The 20,618-nt window shown below is 41.3% G+C and overlaps 1 protein-coding gene across 7 annotated transcripts in view; it reads left to right on the plus strand.

Moving 5' to 3' along the window:
- MME (membrane metalloendopeptidase) overlaps positions 1-20,618 on the plus strand; it is a 493,355-nt gene that overhangs the window by 393,494 nt on the left and 79,243 nt on the right. For all 7 annotated transcript variants that reach the window (XM_078667833.1, XM_078667832.1, XM_078667829.1 and 4 more), the window contains 2 exons: positions 2,365-2,423; positions 12,827-12,946. In XM_078667833.1, coding sequence (XP_078523959.1) covers positions 2,365-2,423; positions 12,827-12,946 — 179 coding nt within the window. The remainder of the gene's footprint in view (positions 1-2,364; positions 2,424-12,826; positions 12,947-20,618) is intronic.

Raw genomic sequence — 20,618 nt, forward strand, 5'->3', positions numbered from 1 at the left:
CTACTGCCCACCTCGGTTCATGCTATCAAGCAACATGTCCCATTGTGACCGAATTTTGGGTCTCATGTCCAAAGGGGCAGATTTATGTTAACTGGCGCATCCCCAGGTATGCGCCAGTTAATGTGCGCCACAGTGCGCCACAGCTCCGCCACCCATGGTACGCCGCATTTACAATGCGGCGCACCATGGTGCAAGGCAAGGAAGATGCGTGACGCATCTTCCGGCGTACGGGCGGCGCATTGCTGAAGTCATGTCGCAAGTGCGACATGACTCCTGCAATGCACAGGGGCCACCCCTACAATGGATGGTGCGTCACCCTTACGCCTGCTTCAAGCAGGCGTTAGGAATTGACGTAGAAAGTGACTGAGTGAAATCTCATAGATTTCACTCAGCCACTTTTAGGAGGCGTTCCTGCGCAGGAACGCCCCCCCCTGCGCAGGAACGCCTACTTATGGCGCAGGGCTTTCCAACGTGACGCATCTCCTAGATGCGTCACGTTGTAAATAGGGCGCATTGTTTGCGCCACCGTTGCGTCAAATTAAGTGACGCAATTGCGGCGCAAAGGCCTCATAAATCTGCCCCATAGTGTTCTAATGGTCGCGTACCCTCAGATCCAGTAAATCTGAGGGTTTGTGACTGCTTAAACAATTATTTGAAAGTTCTAAACTCAAGTAATGATTCGGATAAGCTTTTCTTCATTGTCAAATGAGTTTAGGGAACTAAACTGAATCGATATTTGGAAGGGGCTAAGGCGTTCCTTCCAAATATTGATTCCTTGAGGTATATAGTAATGATTTGGATCCGAAATTTACATTAATATTTTATAACCCCCTGAAAGGAGGTGGTAACCCATTCCCTAATAAAAAGGTGATTCCCAGGGGATCCCTTACGCTTTGGGAATGTGGGCAAAACAATGTTTAGGAGAAGGAAGTGGTCCATAGAACCAGTGATTGCTCCTATTAAAATGTTTCTACAACTTTTGATTTTCTTTTTTAAACACATCCTGTTTTCCATTAAGAAAAATGTTCTGATTTTTTTGTTTGTTATTGTTTTCTTTAAAAGCAATCACATAGATGGTAGTCTGCTGATGTCAGCGGGGCACCCTGCTTGTGATTGTAGCCAGTTGTAGTGGGTTGCAATTGTATGACTTATCTCATCATTATTTATGGAGTAGGGCGATTTAAGAACCACTAAGATTCATTATTTTGTGAACAAGCCTATTTGTACATAGGTGGCTGGCAAAATACAAATGAACTTGGTAAAAGTTGGTGCACAAATTATTGCGACCCCTTTTAAAGAATGAGGGGCATATTATCTAGGACGGGTGATACATTATCACCGCTTTTATCAGCAGGAAACTGCCGATAAAGCGGCGATAATGGCCTTGATAATATGCTCTATGAATTCCAATCGAAGCCCATGTTAGATGTGAACACATCTAACATGGGCTTCGATTGGAATTCATAGAGCATATTATCAAGGCCATTATCGCCGCTTTATCTGCAGTTTCCTGCCGATAAAAGCGACGATAATGTATCGCCTGTCCTTGATAATATGCCCCTGAATTTTTAGCACATGAGGCCCTAAATAGCGTTCTGCTGCCACAATAAATCCAGTACCCTTTGAGTGACTGCTTAATTTGTGACGGTTTTTGAAGGTGGTGAGCATTTGCACAAATTTTTGTGAATCGGAACGAATTGCTCATCATAAGATATCTCCCAGAGAAAGCGAGAGAGATGGCAGAAAAGAGAAAAGAAGGATGAAGAGAAAAATTAGGAAACAGCAAAATGGGGAGAAAAATGCAATGAAAAAGAATATGTAAGGGTGAGATAAACAGGCTGGAAGTGTAGAGTGTGAAAGAAAGGGGCATGATGTAGAATTAAGACTAGTAGGCCTTGGGATTCTGCAGACCCCTCAGAAACAAAACTTCAAGCCCCTGGACTAGCTTTTTTAAAATGAAGTTTCTTTGTGAAATTAGGAACTTCTTTCACTAATCACCATCGTGATGGTAGATAGCTAAGAAAGGCTTAAAAGTTTGAGGGACATGTCATCAAATATGCTTGCCAATTTATTCCCACCCTATTTACATAATGTGAAATACATCCCCGACTTCCCTCAGACACCACAAATACCACCACTGTCAGCTAAATGTAACTCAAAGCTTGGCATGAAACAATTCTAATGCCTAAGATCATTGAACATGATGCTTAAAGTGTAGGCACCACATTACACCACATTACTCTTGCTTATTTTTCTGTAAACTATTTTGACGTTCTGTGTGACTTGGAATACATTCAGTTTAATTTCAGTTTCTGTTTTCGGAATAATCGTTCTCTAACAATACATTTTGTTTTATGTTTGCAGGTGGATCACAGGAGCTGCAGTAGTTAATGCCTTTTATTCTCCAAGCAACAATGAAATAGGTGAGAATTGAGGAAACTGCAATTGTATTAGTTTGTTTTAACTAGAGCTTCACATCACTGGTTGTATCCTCAGGGCACTCTGGATCAGACATATTAATAGGGTAGTCGATTTGGTCAGAATTAAAGTGGATGCAAAAGAAAAATAACTGAGTGAGCTAAAAAACTTCAGAGAGGAGACAAAGGAGTCCGACAAAGAGCATTAGTGGGCGGAGCTGTGATTGGGCGTCTAGCCAGCAGAACTAAGTTTCAAAGTAGCCCATGCAGGCCAGCTTAAACCCAAATCCAAATCCAGTATTTGTAAAGCGGGCCCTACTCATCCCTAAGGGTCTCAAGGAGCTGGGGGCCGTCGGGGAGATTAAGTGAGCTATTGCCCAGAGTCACATGTGATGAGCTGAGCTGCCACCAGCAACCAAACCCAATCGTGAGCCCTGCGCTCCTGAGGGAGATGCCCTGGCTGCTGTGCCACACCTCTCCCTAGCTTATTGGAGGCTTATCATAGGCCTGATTGAAAACGTAGGTTTTAACAAAATTCAGAACCTTCTAAGGTCATTTCCCAATCTAAGATGTGGTAGAAAGTTCCAAAGATATGATCCAGAAGTGGGAGTGATGTTTCACTAAATTTCTTGCAGCAGAAATGCTGGTGCATGCAACTTAAATTGCTTGACAGGAGCTAGTGGTAGAACAACTTGGCCAAGTAGTCTAGTGATTTACCATGTAAAGGTAATGAATGAGCAACAGGGATTTGAAATTTGATGTTTTCTTTACCCAGAGCTACAGGAGGGTGTGAGATTGTCAAAGTTGTTCAAGCCAGTCCGTACACGATACAGAATGATTTTGAAATTTTCTGAGTCTGGAAATTGAATTATTGGCAAGATCGATGCAATTTGCTTCTGGCTGATCCTTTCTTAAAATTCACTTTCACGAATTTTCCTTTTTTAAAAAAATTCTACTACTTGAAGAATGGCACCTGCCATCTTGGTACGGTAAAATAAAAAATATGGCAACTGCATTATGCATGTGTGTGAACACTTAATAACACACGTGTACACGTGTGTCACGATGCACGTCTGTGCATGTGTTATGTGCGCAAGCATCATCATGCATGATTCACAATGCATGTGGACACATGGCATTACACTTGGCAGCCATATTCTGCCCTCCTGCATGCGTTTGCCTGTCGGTCTAAAGAAGCATTGTCAAAACCAACAGCTTGGCTATTTTTAAATCTTTTTTATTTTTTATTTTAATTTTTTTTATTGAAGTTCTTTAGGGTCATAAAAACAAAACATTCAGAAAGGGATTTAAAAGAAAATTAGAAATATATAACAATTGCATATACAAAAACAAAGACGGTAAACTTATAAATCTCCATACATCTGTCCATAAGTAATCAAAAAATGATTTCCAAATTTTGTCGAACTTTCTAATCCCTCCTATTCGTTGTGCATACAAGAATTCATTTTGTCTAACTCTCTTCATTTTCTGCAGCCATTCTGGAAACAGAGGGACCTGTGTTGACTGCCAATTCTGTAGTATCAGAGACCTCGCCACTGCAGTTACTATATACAGCAATTTGACCAACTGGTCTATTAATCCCAGATCGGAATCATAACCATACAACATTAATTTAACCTTATAGATAATGCTGATGTTATAATAGGTGTGAAGAATAATGAAATTTCATTCCAGAATAGCAACATTTTAGGGCAATATACAATAATATGAGACCAATTAGCAGGTGCAAATTGTTGACATCTAAAACAGTTGGCAGAAGTATTAACATACATTTTAGCAATAACAGCAGGAGTGCGATATAGAAGCCATTTGCTAAAAAATAACATTCTACGCCAATTAGATACTCTCAATACACTAAAGTTTAGTTTATTTATGGTCTTCCAAGTATTGAAGGATAATACGTGGTTCTCTTGTTCTTGCCATTTTTTGAATTGCTTTTAAAGTAAAATCTTTCTCGATACTCTGTGCCAAACAGCGTCTCCATTCCCCCTGATTTCTAAATCGTGAGGTCAAAAAAAGGTCATTCCAAAGCTGGGTAGCAGTCATAATATACCTTAGATCCAATTGTTCCAGCATTTTATAAATCATAATATAAGAGCCAATTAACAAAAAGTTTCCGTGGATTAATCGTGGCATCTCTCCCTGTGTAATCCACATTCCATACCTTAAAAAATCTGATAATGTTTTGAACCCAGCACGATACCAGTTAATTACGATTTCGGATCCAAGTTTAATCCCTATATAGATTAAAGCATATTTTAAGGGAGTCATTAAATTAAACTGCGGGAGAGAATATATTTTAAGCATAACGTCCCTTTTTAAAAAAAAACAATTCATAACCTTATATCTAACGAGTTTCGGAGATTTAGGCACTTGGAGAGGGGAAGGGATTTGAACCTCGCGACAAATTTGATCAACAAAAAAGTTGATGAATAGATCTGGACCTTGTATTCCAGTTTTAAATCTATCCAAATATTGTGCAAAATATGCATTGTAATAGTCTTTTATATTTGGTAACAAAAGACCTCCTTGTTCTGTATCTGCATAGAGTGTCCCCAATGCTAAACGGGGAGTCTTTTTACCCCAAACAAAACCCGAAAACAGAGATTCTACTTTCAAGAAAAAAGAACCAGGCAAAAAACAGGGAATGGTTGAAAATAAGAAATTAAAAAGCGGAAGCACGGACATTTTAATCAGTGCAACACGGCCCAAAATGGTTAATGGCAGCGAGTTCCATCTAGCAAATATGGAGCAAACCTTCTGAAGAAGAGGATCAAAATTGAGTGTGTGTAAGTCTAGTACTGAAGCGGAAAACAAAACTCCCAAATACCTTTTAGGTTTTGGGTTGATACAACCTACTAAATCTGGGTGTAATTCTGGTTCTGAACCCCCGCAGACCAAAATTTCTGTTTTCTTTTTATTGATCCGATAGCCACCTATTGCTTCGGATTCTTCAAAAATCTGTAAAACGTGAGTCTGAGATTGCCGATCAGGTTTAATTAATAACATAATGTCGTCCGCGTAAAGTTTGATTTTGGGCATCGAGATAATCGGGGAAACAATATTCCCAGGGTTCCGAATTGTAGTAGCTAGTGGCTCAATGAAAAAAGCAAAAAGAATAGGTGACAAAGGACAACCTTGCCTGGTGCCTCGTTGAACTAAAACTGAGCCCACCATAATAGAATTAATAATTATGTTAGCTTTAGCACCAGTGTATAAATTTTGAATTAAACTAATAATTTGTGAAGGAACTCCAAAGTGCGCTAAAATAGTAAAAAGTGTTGCCCAAACCACCAAATCAAAAGCTTTTTCTGCATCTAATAATAAAATTAAAGCGGGAATACTCCTTATCTGAAAATAATCTAATACCTCAATCAAAAAGTGTGTATTGGTAATTAATTGACGACCAGCTATAAAGCCGTTTTGATCCAGGTGAATAAGATCAGCAGCAATAGTATTAAAACGAATAGAAAGTAATTTAGTAGTAATTTTATAATCGGAATTTAATAATGTAATCGGTCTGTAGGAATTGGGATCTTTAGAATCTTTCCCCTTCTTCAGAAAGCTCACTACCGTACCTTCATGAAAAGAATCAGGAACTCGCCCACCAGTCAACATAGAGTTTAACAATTGCAGTAATAAATCAGAAAAATAATTGAAAAAAACTTTAAAAAATTCGGCAGGAAACCCATCCGGGCCACAAGCTTTACCGATCGGTAAGTCCTTAACCACCAATTCCAATTCTGCCATGGTAAATGGACTCATCATTGTCTCCTGCTCAAAGTTTGAAAGAAAAGGCATTGGATATCTACCAAGAAAGTTAGAAAGCTTGGAATGGTCTATATCTTGATGTTTACCATAGATCTGTTGATAATGAGAGAGCATTATAGAGCCAATTGCCTCAGATTGTAATATCTCAGTGTTGTTAACGGGGCATTTTAGGCAATAAATCTGGTTCGCAGCGGCTTGCTCTTTAGCCTGCCAGGCTAAGAGTTTGCCAGTAAAGTTGCTTTCCTTGTAGGTTTTTTGAGATTGACCACGAAAAATGTCTTCACTCTGCATAAATAAATTAGAGCTAAGTTCACGTTTAGCTTCATTTCATTGATTTTGAACATAGCTTGAAGGATTAGATTGGTGTTGCAAGGTTAAAGTCTGGATTTTTTGCTGTAGTAAATTTCTAGATTTCCTAATGACCGACCAGCGAGCGTCCTTACTTATCACAATGCCACGAATAAAAGCTTTCAACGAATCCCAGATAATATGCAGAGGAGCAGTGGCTAGATTACGAGCTATAAAGTCGGAGATCTCAGATTTAAGAAAAGTAACCCATTCATCATCTTGTAAATATACTTTATTAAATAACCATCGCTTAGGGGCTCTAGTGTCTTCTCCCATAACAAACTCAGCAACCAACATCGCATGATCTGAAAAACCATTATAAAGGATTCTCTGATAGGAAAAATTTAATTGCCTAGTAGCCAAGAAAAAATCGATGCGAGAAGAAGACTTAAATCTGCCCGACCAGCAAGTAAACTCTTTTTTTGTGAATTTTGTAAACGCCATGGATCACACAGATCAAATATTTTCATATTATTAGTGATTGCTCTACGTGATTTGGGTTTAAGCTGTTTTTTAGAAGACGTAGTAGAATCCAGCTTTGTATCCATGAGAATGTTAAAATCCCCCCCAGTGATGATATCACCTCTCACCATAAGCAATGAATGAAACAGATCCTCATAAATCTGAGGGTTATCATCCACTGGAGCATAGAAGCAAGCAAAAGTAATCGGCCTATGTCTATTCAAGACTGCACATGTGACCCAACACCACCGGCCTGCGCCATCCTCCTCTGACTGAATAATTTCTGCCTTCAAATTTCGATTTAAAAAAAGAGCGACACCCTGTTGAGATGCTGTAAAGGACGAAAAACCCCGAAATGAGGCCCATATCTTAAATATAGAAAAATCATCAATTTTTGTAGCCGGAATATGGGTCTCTTGCAACATAATTACTGCGGGATTCTCTGCTTTGATCCATGTTTCAATGGCTCTAATTTTTTTCCTATTATTTAGACCATTAACATGAAAAGTAATTATTTTAAACCCCCTATTGCTAGACATTTCAAGTTTTAAGCGTTAACAAAGAACATTTAAAAAAAAATATATGCAATCTCTGTCCCAATGCATTTCCTCCAGGTAATAGTATATAGCAAAAAGAACCTTTCACTACATACAAAAGAAAAGACACAAAATAGTTCAATATTTTTTCCTTTTTTTACCCCCAACACTAGTGACCCTCCCATTCTCTTAAACCCAACCCCAGCCCCATGGCCATGTTCCACTCCTACTGCATCTCACCACGCTGGCCACAAGGTGCAACCCCCTATCATCGAGGTGCCTTGTTGTTGCACCCCTTACACCCTAGACCCCCTGCTCTGTACCCCAACCCCACTCCCCCCCACAAAAACCTAAGATAATCTATAAACATTGCTTTAAGGTCCCTGAATAGGAAGACCCAGACCCAAGCCATACCATATCATAACATAACATTCCATGACAAAAAAACAAATGTGAATAAGTACACTGAAAAGACTAAGCTTTTCCAGATAACCAACTAAACCAGATGAGAAAAAAAAAAAAAAGGGAGAGAGAAAAAAAAAAAGTCAAAAATAGAGCAGGTCAATTCCTGCTAGTCTTTTGAGATCTTATGAAGTAACGCTTGTGCTTCATCTACATCGGTCAGCATGTGGAATTTGCCTTTGATGAGCACTTTTAGCTTTGATTGTTGAGCAATCATGGCTTGGGCACCTTTATCTTTGAATAGATGAAGAAGTTTTACAAATTCCTTCCTCCTCCTAGCTGTGTTAGCGGACATGTCCGAAAAAATCCGACATTTAGTGGTGGTATTAGCAGCAAATTGATGTTGTTTAAAGGCTTTAGAAAGGATTGTCTCTTTGACACGGACATCAGAAAAATTCACCAAAATGGTCTGAGAAAGCGTAGAGTTAGAGAGAGGCTGCGCTGGGACCCGGTGGGCACGAGTGATCGTTAAATCCCCTTTAAAATCCGGAATCACCTCATGCATGAAGAAAGAAGTAACCCATTGCATCATATCCGAACCTTCAATTTTCTCAGGAACACCCACAATTCTACGATTCGACCTCCTATTGTAATTTTCCAATTCATCGAGTTTAGATTCAAGTTCTTTTGAAGTTTTGGAAACAATTTTGACCTCCTTCTTCACTTCGGACATATGATCTTCCAGACCAGAAATCCTAGTCTCTGCTTCTTGGAGACGAACAGGGAAAGAAGAGATTGAATCTTCAATTTTATCCAAGCGTTGATTGATAACAGCCAGTTCCGTTCTTTGAAATTGCTTCATTTCCCGCACCTCATCTAGAATCAAGTTCAACATATCTTTAACTGATATCTGAAACTCTCCAGTCGTCTCAGTCTCCATCCCCAAAATTGAACTGTACGAATTGGTGATACCAGGGGATGTAGAATCAGTATATAGCGCTGTAGTGATAGCTGCAGCATACACCCCTTTACCCGCAGGTGGTAAACTCTTTTCTTTAGAGGGTAAAGGATTAATTACAATTGCATCTGCAGAGTTCAATGTTACGCCTGAATTCTTGGGGACGACCTTAGCATCAGAAACAGCCGGTAACCCGCAAAGAGAGCTGGAAGTCACTCCAATAGCCGGCAAGGCTGAACCGTTGACCATTGGAATAGTAGATTTCTTCTCAAATAAGGGAAACTGTTTAGGAGTTTTAGGGGCCACTGGCGTCATTACCTCATTAGATACCTGCGGGCCACTTTGAATAGGCTGCTCAGTTGATTCTATGAATGAAGTTCCCCGATTGTCGTCCGCCTCCCCAGGCATCTCTTGTACAGAGCTCTTGTCGGGGTTAGGTTGAGTGGGCAACGTAGAAATGATGTCGAGAGACTCCTCTTTGTCTTCACCAGAGCTCTCAGAGATATCCACAACAAGATCCTCTTTATCCTCTTCTGTACCGGCACGTTTGGCTGCTTCTGCCTCCTCTTTAGCTTGCTGACGCCGTATTCTCGCCTTAGCACGTGCAGTTAGCAGTTTCCCCATCCTGTAACTGCTTAATTATGGCTTAAGTACAGCCAGTTGTAGTAACGAGGAAAGAGAAAAAAAAATTCACACTAGGCTCAGGCAGACCCAAATGAACCAAGAGTCCGAAAACTATGGTTTCCCATAAACCACCAGCTGCTGCTGCCCACCGACACGCAGTATCAGTCTCTACCGCAAAGGATGCTGGAATGTGTAGTCCTTCCCACACTGCGACCGTTGCAGAATATGCAGTGTGCAATATGCAAAGCTACGGCGGCGGGGGGCTGCCAGCAAGATGATAATGAGAGCAAGAGTGACAGTTGATGTAAAAAAGAGGGAAGAAGCAGGTAAGCGTCCTATTCACTCTCCCAAGAGTAACGGCTTAAAGCCAGAAAATCCAGCATTTTATTTAATTTTATAATCGGTGCTCCAAACTATTCAAACTTCTCCCTGCCGGTGACAGAAGAGTCCAACTGATGTACAGTGTCGCAGACCTCACCACGTATCATATCACCGCAGAATTTCCTTTTTCCTTTTCTGCCAATAACTTCAATTCAGCACATCACGGCACCAAGCAGAAAACGTCGCTGCATTCAGAGGCTGCTCAGCGGCCCCAGGAACACGCGGATAAAAGCCGATCGCCATCAGCCTTGAGGGGGGGGGGGAGGAGCCAGAGACAGGAAGCCAAAGAGCTACGTGGAGGCGTGGAACTCCACCGTAGCCGTTCGGCTATTTTTAAATCATTGTTTTCCTGCTACAATTAATTTTCATGCGTCTTTGCAAAATTACTAATTTTATTTCATAGTATATGCAAACTCCATTTCATGGAGAGGAAAGGCTATGTACACGCCAGGCCACTGCTACTAGCGTGGTATAAAGTCGGAACAAAAATCGAAAAAGAGATACACTGAGGTTAAATTTGTATTGTCTGGAGAAGTGGGAGCATTGATAGGCACATTTAAATCTCTAATGTGTGAAAATATTACACAGGAAGTAACTTGTTGTATGACAGAGTTTTAGGTCTAGAGTTAGAAATCTTGACTTATCCAGCTTTGGATGAAGTGCACCACACGGAAGGGAGGTCACTCTGCTTTTTTAAAAATAAAAAGCATGTGAAGGTAGGGACTATTAGTAGTGCAGTCCTTTTGGAATGCATTGTTGTCTGAATTGCTATTTTCATTGTCATCTGAGTCGACAATGTCATTGTTATCTATCTGTGTAGCCTCAGCCATTGTTAAGTGCATACCTGTTGTCTTTGTTATTTCTGTAGCCACTTAAAATTTTAGCCAAAAAAGGTACGCTGGCAACTTTTTTTTGGCCACCATCACAATCTAAGTAACTACGTCAGAGTAAAGAAATTAAAGTTTTATCTTAACAATGGACCCTACGTGTTTTTCTTCGACTACTTCATTGTAAATGTATTTGGACACAGAAATTCAGTATGACGCTTTTTGGCAAGATAAAAGAGGTAAGTAAAGAAGCACATATGAAATACTAAATTATTGAAAAAAGACATGGTATCTGAGAGGTGAGAGCACGTGAAGCTGCTTTTAGTTAAGGTTAAGTAATTGTGGGAAGCGGGTCGGTGAATGTGGGCCTCCGCTGCCCCAGTGGTTGTAGTCCAGCCCGCCAAGCTTTCTACGAGCTCCCAACTCATAAGTGTTGATTATGAGTGACCAGCACTGCCCAGTCATCTTTTATACATTAATTTAACTGCTGGGTGTATTTAGCAGGGCTAATGTCTTGCACATGTATAAAGATATTATTAAAACAATAAATAACATATATCTATGGATTTTAATGCAAATTGTCTATACCTTGTAACTAGTATGAGAATCACTGCCCCATACACCTCCCCTGAAACGACGTCCCTGAACTTAATGGTTAACAATACTAAGAGACTAGTTAACTTTTATGGTATAGACTTAGGGGACTATTTATCACGTGGTTTGCATCGCTATCGCACCGCACCGCACAACATGCTGCTAGAGCGACGCAAACCTTACACATGATTTATGAAGCCACACAAGGCCACTGTGCATGGCCCTGAGTGTCTCCATAAATCTGGAGTAAGGCAACGCAGCACAGATCGCTACATTGCCTTACTCTGCCCCTGGGAAGGAATTCCATGGGCATTGCCTGGGTGTTCCCATACAACTCTAATGGCGTTTCACGCATTCCCAGATTTACCAGAACTGGTAGACTTGGGAATGCACCAAAATGATTAGCCTTATAAGGTGTGATGTAACGAGGAGAAATACCTTTATTTCTCCTTGTTGCTTTCTCTGTCTAAAGAGGAATATGACTCTCAGGATTGTTTCTGTGCAGGAAAGTGTCCGGTTCCTGCAGAACAACAACCCTGCATTCAACGCAGGCACCCTTGCACCATGGTTCAAAGGGGCCTGCATTGACGCTAGGCTGCCAAAAGGGTGCAGCGCAGGGGAAAAGCCAGAACGCGTCATATTGCCTTCAATACAGTACAATTCCTGCTCTTTCCCTGTCATGCAGCGCAGCAAGTCACCTGTGTGACATTCTCGTAAATAGACCCCAGAATGAGGATTCCTGGTTGTACTCTGAGAATCCCCAGAGAAATTATGTATTACTAGGGGGATTCCTCACTCTCCAGCACACTTTCTCCCATCAATGTTGGCTTGTTTGAGCAGCTGACATCTCACGGGCAAAATGGCGGCGCCATGGTATTTCCACACAGCTTGTTGTTTCCAACTAGGCCAGTAACCCTCTTCCCGGCCAAGCCGGAACTTCGGAGGTGGCTGCATTATTGCTACTATTAAATAGGCTTACAACCTGGATGTTTAACCTCTTTCATCCTTTGTGTCTTCAATCAGTGCCTCCCTCTAAGCTACGAATAATCAATAAACTTGAACACCATGCTGTTAGTTGAAAACAGACTCTTACGTTTGCAGCCATGGCGTGAGAGTAACCTATCAGTTCCAGCAGCATCTCGAGCCCCTTATATTTATTTTACGACCATAACCGGAAGCATCTGCAGCGCTGACCTCTGCAGTCCGTCCCTCATTACTGTTCATGACCTCGCGAGACATCTTTGGTTCTCCGGAGCTCCTGCCGCGCGGTCATTAAAACTGCAAAGGTTGTTGATTACATGATTCCCAATCAGGCCTACCTTTTCGTTTCCAGGAACCTGGCTGTCGACGGTAAAAGGCAGCGGTGCGGTCTTTTCACTTAATCACAGCAGCCCTTTGAAATGAAGTCATGAAAAGTGAGACACATAATTGTGTGGAATGTTCAGGGAAACGTGACTGATTCTTAACTCATCTTTTTTTCCAAAGTGTTTCCAGCTGCAATTTTACAACCGCCCTTCTTCGGTGCATCACAGCCCAAGTCTCTTAATTATGGTGGCATAGGAATGGTAATCGGCCACGAAATTACACATGGATTTGATGACAATGGTAAGATTTTAGTTCTTTTTAAATGTATTTTGCTTATTATGTTTAAGATGAGCACAAAGTTAGAGCTAGATTGCTAATTGGGTGACACAAGGATGTGGGAAAACAACAGGACGGAGAAGTACTCCAGTTGTGAAATTCTATAATTTCTTTTGTGTTATCTATGCTTTGTATAGCTCATCATTTGCCTTTCATTGCTCCTTTCACACTGTTGTGTGTCTCAGTAATGGCTCCATTGCCTGCTTGTCGTGGGGGTTCCCAGTCGTGGGGCCTTGGGCCAGCGTGTTCAGTGTAACTTAAGGGGATGTATGACGTTACAACGCATACTTTTACAACGCCTACCTTTACATCGCAAGTTTTACAATGCATACCTTTACAACGCATATTGATTTTAGGCGCTGGATAGTGAATAGTTTAATTTACTATTCCAACTCCAGTCCCCGTGGATAGTAGGGAAGGTGTTGGATAGTACATTAAACCTATTCCCTATCCTAGAGCGCCCTCCAGCGCAATGCGTTGTAATAGTTTGCATTGTAAAAGTTGCGTCGTAAAGGCACTGTGTGGTAAAAGTTGCGTTGTAAAGGATGTATACCAACTTAAGGTAATCATGTTAGTGACTCGTCAATATCTGAGGCTGTGACCAGGGCTGGACTGGCCCTTATGTCACGCTGGCATTTCCCCTTGTAGACTGCAGGCTAGAAGGCACTTTTAGAGGAGGGTGGATTGCCATGTCTTATAAATGCTCCTATAGTCTTATTCTAATAGTGGCCTCTTGATGTGTGGGGTTGGTTTCAACATTTTTGCCAAGAGTGATGTGAGCTGTGACTGTGTGCATGTCAGCGTCTTCCTCTAGCAGTAAGGCTGTATGTGTCTGCATGAGGTTTCTGGTTGGCTAAGGTATGCATCTGGGCCGGGCAGAACTCACCACTCTAAGCAGGGTAAGCTAGATACACAACTAAGATAACTTTGGCACAGATCAATGTGTAAAGTATTTGTGCAACACACACAAAAACAGTAGCACAATGAAAACACCACAACAGACTCCACATCAGTTCATAAAAATAGATTAGGATATTATAAACACATTAAGCCAAAATGACAAAATTCTCAAGTTATTACAAGGAAGTCATGATAATAAAAACAGTGCTAGGGCACTCACAAATTTGTAGTTGAAAGGTTTCTGATTCAAGCAGTTGATCTCTGAGCTTCAGAAAGAGAGCCAACGTAATTGCGTGTCCAATGGCACTCATTGAAAGGATCCACATGGATCCCTTGGGACCGGAGTGTGCAGGAAGTTCAGCCGCCCTCCAGCCTGCCCATCCACCCTATGGACCTTAGCAGTGGGGTGCACAACTCACAGTACCTTTCCCCCGTGCTAAATAGCGGAGATGTCGGGAGACGGTGAGTTGAAGGCCACGCCGGACTGTCGTCAAGTAGCTGAGGTAGGTTCGGTAGCCCAATACTTGTAACACAGCAGTCGTTCGATGCTTGTAACACAGGTGGAGTGATCACGCCTCACCCTCCGGAGTTGCAGCAAGGCAACCTGAAGCTGTGCTGGAAGGAAGGTTCCTTCAGGGTTGCAGCGTCTGTTGGCACTACAGAGAGCTTGCAGAGCTCAGTTACTTCAGGAAACCAAAAGCGCTCGGGGTTTCACCCAACACACTGATGATTGGGCAAGCTTTGTCTGTTTCTGACTTCCACCAGATGCTTTTGCCTTTCCTATCTAATGAATGTGTACCAGCCCTTTCACTTGCGGTGTTCAAATACGGTAATCCTTGGATTCGTCTCTGATTTACAGATTGGAAATCAGAGGAGGCTCCACCAATAAGGCAGAGGCGCATCGACCCACTGCTCTGGAAGCAGTGCAAAGAAAAAATAAAATAATAACAAAACGTTATTATCATTTTCTTTTTAGTGGTGCTTGGAGCCAGGTTAGGGTGGGGCAGGACTAGGTTCACTGCGTCAGAGGGAGGAGGAGCGCTATAATGTTCACCTTAAGTGTGCATGGCAGTTTGGCCAGCTGCCTTGGGCCGGCCAAGTCATCATGCGCACTTAGCATGTTCTCCGCCCCACTGTACTGCACAGCTTGGGTGGAGATCATGTACAGGCTCCCATTCCCTGTCTGAGCGGTAAACAACAGGACTCAGACCACGATGCTGCTGCCATGCTGGTAACAACAGAGTCGTGATTGACTAGGGGGGCCTGGGTGCTGCTGGGAGCCAGGAGATCAGCGAGGACGGAGGAGAGGTGGCAGCTTGTGACCGGCAATGAGCAGGTAAGTCTTCTTTTTCCCCCCTATTTTTCTAACCGCCCTCCCAGGCCCCACCCCGCCACCGTTCCCTAATAGCGGCCACTTTTGGAAGTGATCCCCTGAGGTGCTGTTGTTCTGGATATGTGTTTAACGTAATTAATCTCTTAAAGGCATAATAATCTCTTTTTAACCCTTTTGTGGTATAGCATTTGCCAAGACCTTTTGATTTTACTAAAATAATATGTATGATATACTTACTTAAAGGGACTGTTCAACAATTGGTCATTACCATTTTATTGCCACTCATTGCCATCCACTGCAGCATATAACATGGGGCAATGGGTCAATTTAAGCCTCTATTTAATGTCACTTTCAGTGACTCCTGTTTCTCTTTCAGAATGACCTTATCCGCAAACAAGGTAGTTTAGCTCCCTGTAGTGTCAGTGTTGCTTGAGGCGATAGTAGGACCATTTTAAAATGAGCATAGGACACATTACAGATTTAACAGTTCCTGCCTCCTTCCAGTATGATTGTGAATTCCTTTTGATGTACTGCTGCTGTTGCTTATCATATTGTGGTCCTGTACTAGGTTTCACCAATGGTTATTTTTTTTTAAACTTTGCCCAGGAAGAAAACAAAACTTTATCGTGTTTCATTTGCAGTACACCTATAACAGTTTTATATTAAAAAAAAGGTGGTGTGTAATTTGGGTTTTGGTAGCTAATATTTTATACTGTGAAACATCCTTACTTCCTTCTGTCTTTCTTTCTGTTTTTCATTCCTTATTTCCTTTATTCTTTCTTACGTTCTTCCCTACTTTTCTTTATTTCCTTTTTACATTTTTCCCATTCTCCTTCTTTCGCTCCCCATTTTCTTCTTCTGTTCCTTCTTTTATTCTTTATTTTTGCCATTCCTTTATCATTCCTTCTTTTGTTCCTCTTTTAATTCTTTTTTGCATTCTTCCTTTTTTCTTTCCTTCTTTGTTTCCTTTTTGACTTCTTTCCTTCGCACAGACATTCTTTCTTTTTCTTTTTTTGCCTTTCCTTACCTTTTCTTCCCTTCTCTTTTTTCATTCATTCTTTCCTTTTTCTTTCCTTCATTCCTTCCTTCCTTTCTTCTTTCTTCTTTTATTCATTTGTTTCCTTTCTCTTTTGTCTTCTGTCCTTCTTTTTTGACAACGTTCCTTTATTCTTGGCTTCTTGCATTCTTTTTTTCTGTCTTTTTTGCCTTCTTTCCATTTTCCTTTCCTTGTTTCTGCTCTTTTTTTTAAATTTCTTTCTGTATTTTCCTTCTTTGTTATTGTCTTTCTTTTTTAACTTTTATTTATTCACTCTTTATCTTATTAATTATATCTTGTTTGCATCTGGCTAACTTTTTCTGCCTTCTTTCCTTCTTTCTTTTCTTCTCACTTTCTTTTTCTTTTTTCTTTTCTCTTTCCTTCTTTTTTTGCCTTCCTTCCGTTGTTCTTTCTTTTTCTTTTTTCCATATTTATTTCCTTTTTCCTCCTGTTTTACCTTCTTTCTTTCATTCCTTCCTTCTCTATTTTTCCTTTCATATATGCCTGATATCTTTCTTTCTTGACTTCTTTCTTTTTTGCCTTCTCTCCTTTTGTCTTTAGTTGTTTATTTCTTTTTTGCCCTCTTTTCTTCCTTCCTAATTTCTTTTTTGCTTCTCTTTTTCTTCCTAAATCCTTTCTTCTTTCCTCTCCTTCTTTCTATATTTTCTTTTTTCTTTCTGTCTTTCTTCTTTTTTCGCTCTCTTGTTTCTTCCTTCTTTTCTTCCTTCCTTTTTTCATCCTTGTTCCTTCCTTTCTTGCGTGCCTTTGTTCCTTCTTTTTCTGCCTTTCTTCTTTTTTATCTTCCTTCCTTACCTTCTTCCCTTTTTTCTTGCCTTCTTTCTCAAGGTGAGGCTAGCAGTCAATGCCAGGCCAATGGCTTTCTTAGGTCTATGTTAGCCAAGACCTTTTGATTTTACTACGAGTATGTATAGCATAATTGCTTATAGAGTATGAATAACATAGTTACTTATAGGGTTTCAGCCTGACAACATCCATTAGTCTGTGATTGTGTCACTCACATTTTAACTCCACTCAATCGAGCATGCATCAAGGGGCAATGTTGGCTGTTGATTGACTTTACTATGAGTTGTGGCATACTGCCCTTTGACACTTAGCTCATCCACACAGAAGGTAGTTATAATAAAGGGTTTTGTAGAGCGCTCAGTAACGCCATCACGGCGTGTCCCCGCGCTAATGGAGAAGTGGCAAACAAAAAAACTCACTAGGAAACCCCCTCACCAGAGCCTCACAGTGTGTACAAGTGGGTCTTCAGCAGAGACCGAAATATTGCCTCTCTGCTCTCCAGCCTTAGAGCCAGCGGGAGTTTGTTCCAGTTTTGGGCGGCCAGTAATGTAAACGACCGCCCTCCCATTCTGGATCTTTTTATCCGCGGAACCGTCAGCAGCCCCGTACCTCCCGAGCGCAAGGCCCTGGGCGGCTCGTATCTGCAGACTAGGTCCCGAAGATAGGCGGGAGCCCTCAACCAGACAATCCGGTGGCACATAAGCAGGCATTTAAACAGAACACGTTTCTTTATGGGAGTTCCTCTTAGTGCTTGGTGTACCATGTTGATGTGTACTTTATTGAGACCAGAAAAACACTTTTGCTTTCAGCCAATGGTTTTTAGGTTTAATAAGGGCCCAGCAGGATCCTGAACAATAGAATTTTGTAAAAACAATGACAAAACTAAAAAGAATCGCCAAAAGTCTGGCGGCCAACATCATGTGGTTATGGCCATATGATGTTGGCCTAGGGTTGACCTACGCTCCCTGACCAATCACAATGATGCAGTGCAGCGTTCTGAGTGGTCTGAGCATACGAGTTGGATGCTCAACATGGGAATGGGGGCCTGGGCATGTTGTCCATGCAGGCTGTAATGCAGCCTGCATGGAGAACGGGGAAAGTGTCCATGACTGGTTTGAGCCGCCCAAACAGTCATTGCGCACTTGAGAGTGGGCAAACCACTCCTCCTCTGCTCCACGAGCAGAGCAGCCCTGCCCACCCACCCAGCCTAATGGAGGAGATGTGACTAGAAGATTGAGAGTGAGACATGCTGCTGAGTTTTGAACTACTTGCAATTTGCTTAAAACAGTCTCATTTCAAGAGGACAATAAAGCACTGCACGAGTCCAAACAACTGATGACAAGTGCTTGGACAAGTGCTTTTCTCACTGAATGTGTAAGAAGAGGGAAAACTCTCCATAATAGATATAATATATGAAAACAATTGCCAGTAGTGGCTGCAACCTGTTCTTTCATGGCGAGTGCTTGGTTAAGACATACGCCCAAATTTCTTACAACCAGTTTGGGAGTAAGGACTGAGCAAGTTCAGGATGCCACCCTTTTGGTGTCCAAAGCTACTGGGCCTTGCCAAGCAGCATGATTTCGGTTTTGTTGGCATTCAGCTGGAGAAAATGCACTGTCATCCAAGATGCAATAGCAGTCAAACCTGCTGAGAAACGAGCTTTAACATTCTGTAGGTCTTGATTCAGAGTACATTTTAGCTGTGTGTCCCCAGTTACATGACAGAGGAAGAAAGCCAAACTTTTTGTCAGGGTTGGCAAGGGGTGCCACATAAATATTAAAAAGTGTGGGGCTCAGATAGAAGCCCTGGGGCACCCGTTTATACACTTTCATATTGTTCGATTTATGAGCTCTCAAGGAAATAGTTTGAGAGCGATCCGTTAAAAAGTCCTTGAGCCATGATAATGCCATCCCATGAATTTATGCCTCCTGTAATCTTAGCAACATTCTAAAATGGGAAACAGCATAGAATGCTTCTGAGAGTCCCACAGCACAAGCATTGAGGGTGTGTTGTTGTCAAGAGACCATCTAATGTGGTCTGTCACTGCAATTAAAGTGGTCTCGGTACTGTATGAGGGTCTAAAACCTGTTTGGGAAGAGTCCAGGAGCAAATTTGTTTCAAGATGCTCCATAAGTTGGATTTTAATTTGACATTCCAACAGTTTGCCCAATAATGGAAGAAGAGAAATGGGTCTGTAATTGATAGGATATGTAGGTGGAAACATATTTTTTTTGTGGTTGATAAATGAAATAATGACCAAATGGCAGGGGCAAGCTGAAATGACAGCGAGGCGGTCATGTAAGCTGGACAGATATCTAAGGGGGACCCTGACGTAGCCATTTCTAATGGTTTCTAGATAACTCTGGTCACAAAGGCCTAAATTAGTCTAAAATGGTACTATTGATAGAGAACGGAGAACAAATATTGAGCTCCTTGTTGTCTTGCTCAGAGATATTAGGGAAATTCTGATCTATTTAATTGATCTTACCTTCAAAATGATCAGCTAAGGAGCCACAAAAAGATTGTTGGCATGATCTCAGACGAAAAGACTTGTGGGTTCAGGAAGGATTTAAGAACTTTAAAAATCATCTTGGAAGAGTTTCCTGCTTGATTAATTTGTTAAGAGATATAAGTCTTGTGGGCATTTTTTATATTTCGATGATACTTCGTTAAGGCTTGTTTATATGTCTCTTTAACAACAAGAATATTGAAATGTCACCATCGCCTTTTCAAGCTTTTACACAAGGTTTTTTCATTGCGGAGTTCTGAGGAGCACCAAGAAGCTTGTGTTCCATAGGCTTAGAGCAAGATTTTATCGTGGCATCTTGTTAAAAGCTGCATTAACAGCTGAGTGATAATCAGATAAAGCTTTATCTATATCGGAGCCCAAGAGTGTAAAGTCAAATATCGAGGAGAAGTCATCTAGAGTAATTTTACTCCAGTGTCTAGTACTTTTCAACAGAGGCTTTTGTTTCCTTTCAGGTCCCTTACTTTTAGGCATCTGAAAACGTACTAAGGAGTGATCTGTCCAGGTAAGAGGTTGGGAGCCTCACACAACAAAGTGGGAGAGTTGTGAAAATCAGGTCTAAGGTGTGGCCAGCCAAATGATTGGGGCAAGTCACTTTCTGTTTGAGGCCCGAATGAAGTTAGGTCAGATGTAAGTTGAACTATCTCAGAGCTGGAGAAATCTTCTCCATGAATGCTGAAGTCACCCAACAGAAGAAAAATATTGGGATACGAGAATTCCATAAGAAACTGACTAAAATATTTTTTTGAACCTCCAGGATAATACGCAGGAGCTCCCCTCCAGCATTCACTGGGGGGAATTTTCACTTTAAATAGAGAGATCTCTGCCCAATCTATTTGCAAAGTATCAATGACTGAGACTCAAACGGTTTCTTTAAAAAACTGATGGCTAGGCTTCCACCTGGTATGTTTTCTCTGTCTAATCTCAGCATTTGGTAGGTATCAGGAAGAACTAGCAATATGGATGGTAAAGTAAAAGAGTTCAGACAAGTTTCCGTAAAAAAATACATTGGCAGGTAAGAGTGACGATAGTAGAT

Source organism: Lissotriton helveticus, chromosome 11, assembly GCF_964261635.1.
Source record: "Lissotriton helveticus chromosome 11, aLisHel1.1, whole genome shotgun sequence".
In the NCBI taxonomy this organism is placed as follows: Eukaryota; Metazoa; Chordata; class Amphibia; order Caudata; family Salamandridae; genus Lissotriton; species Lissotriton helveticus.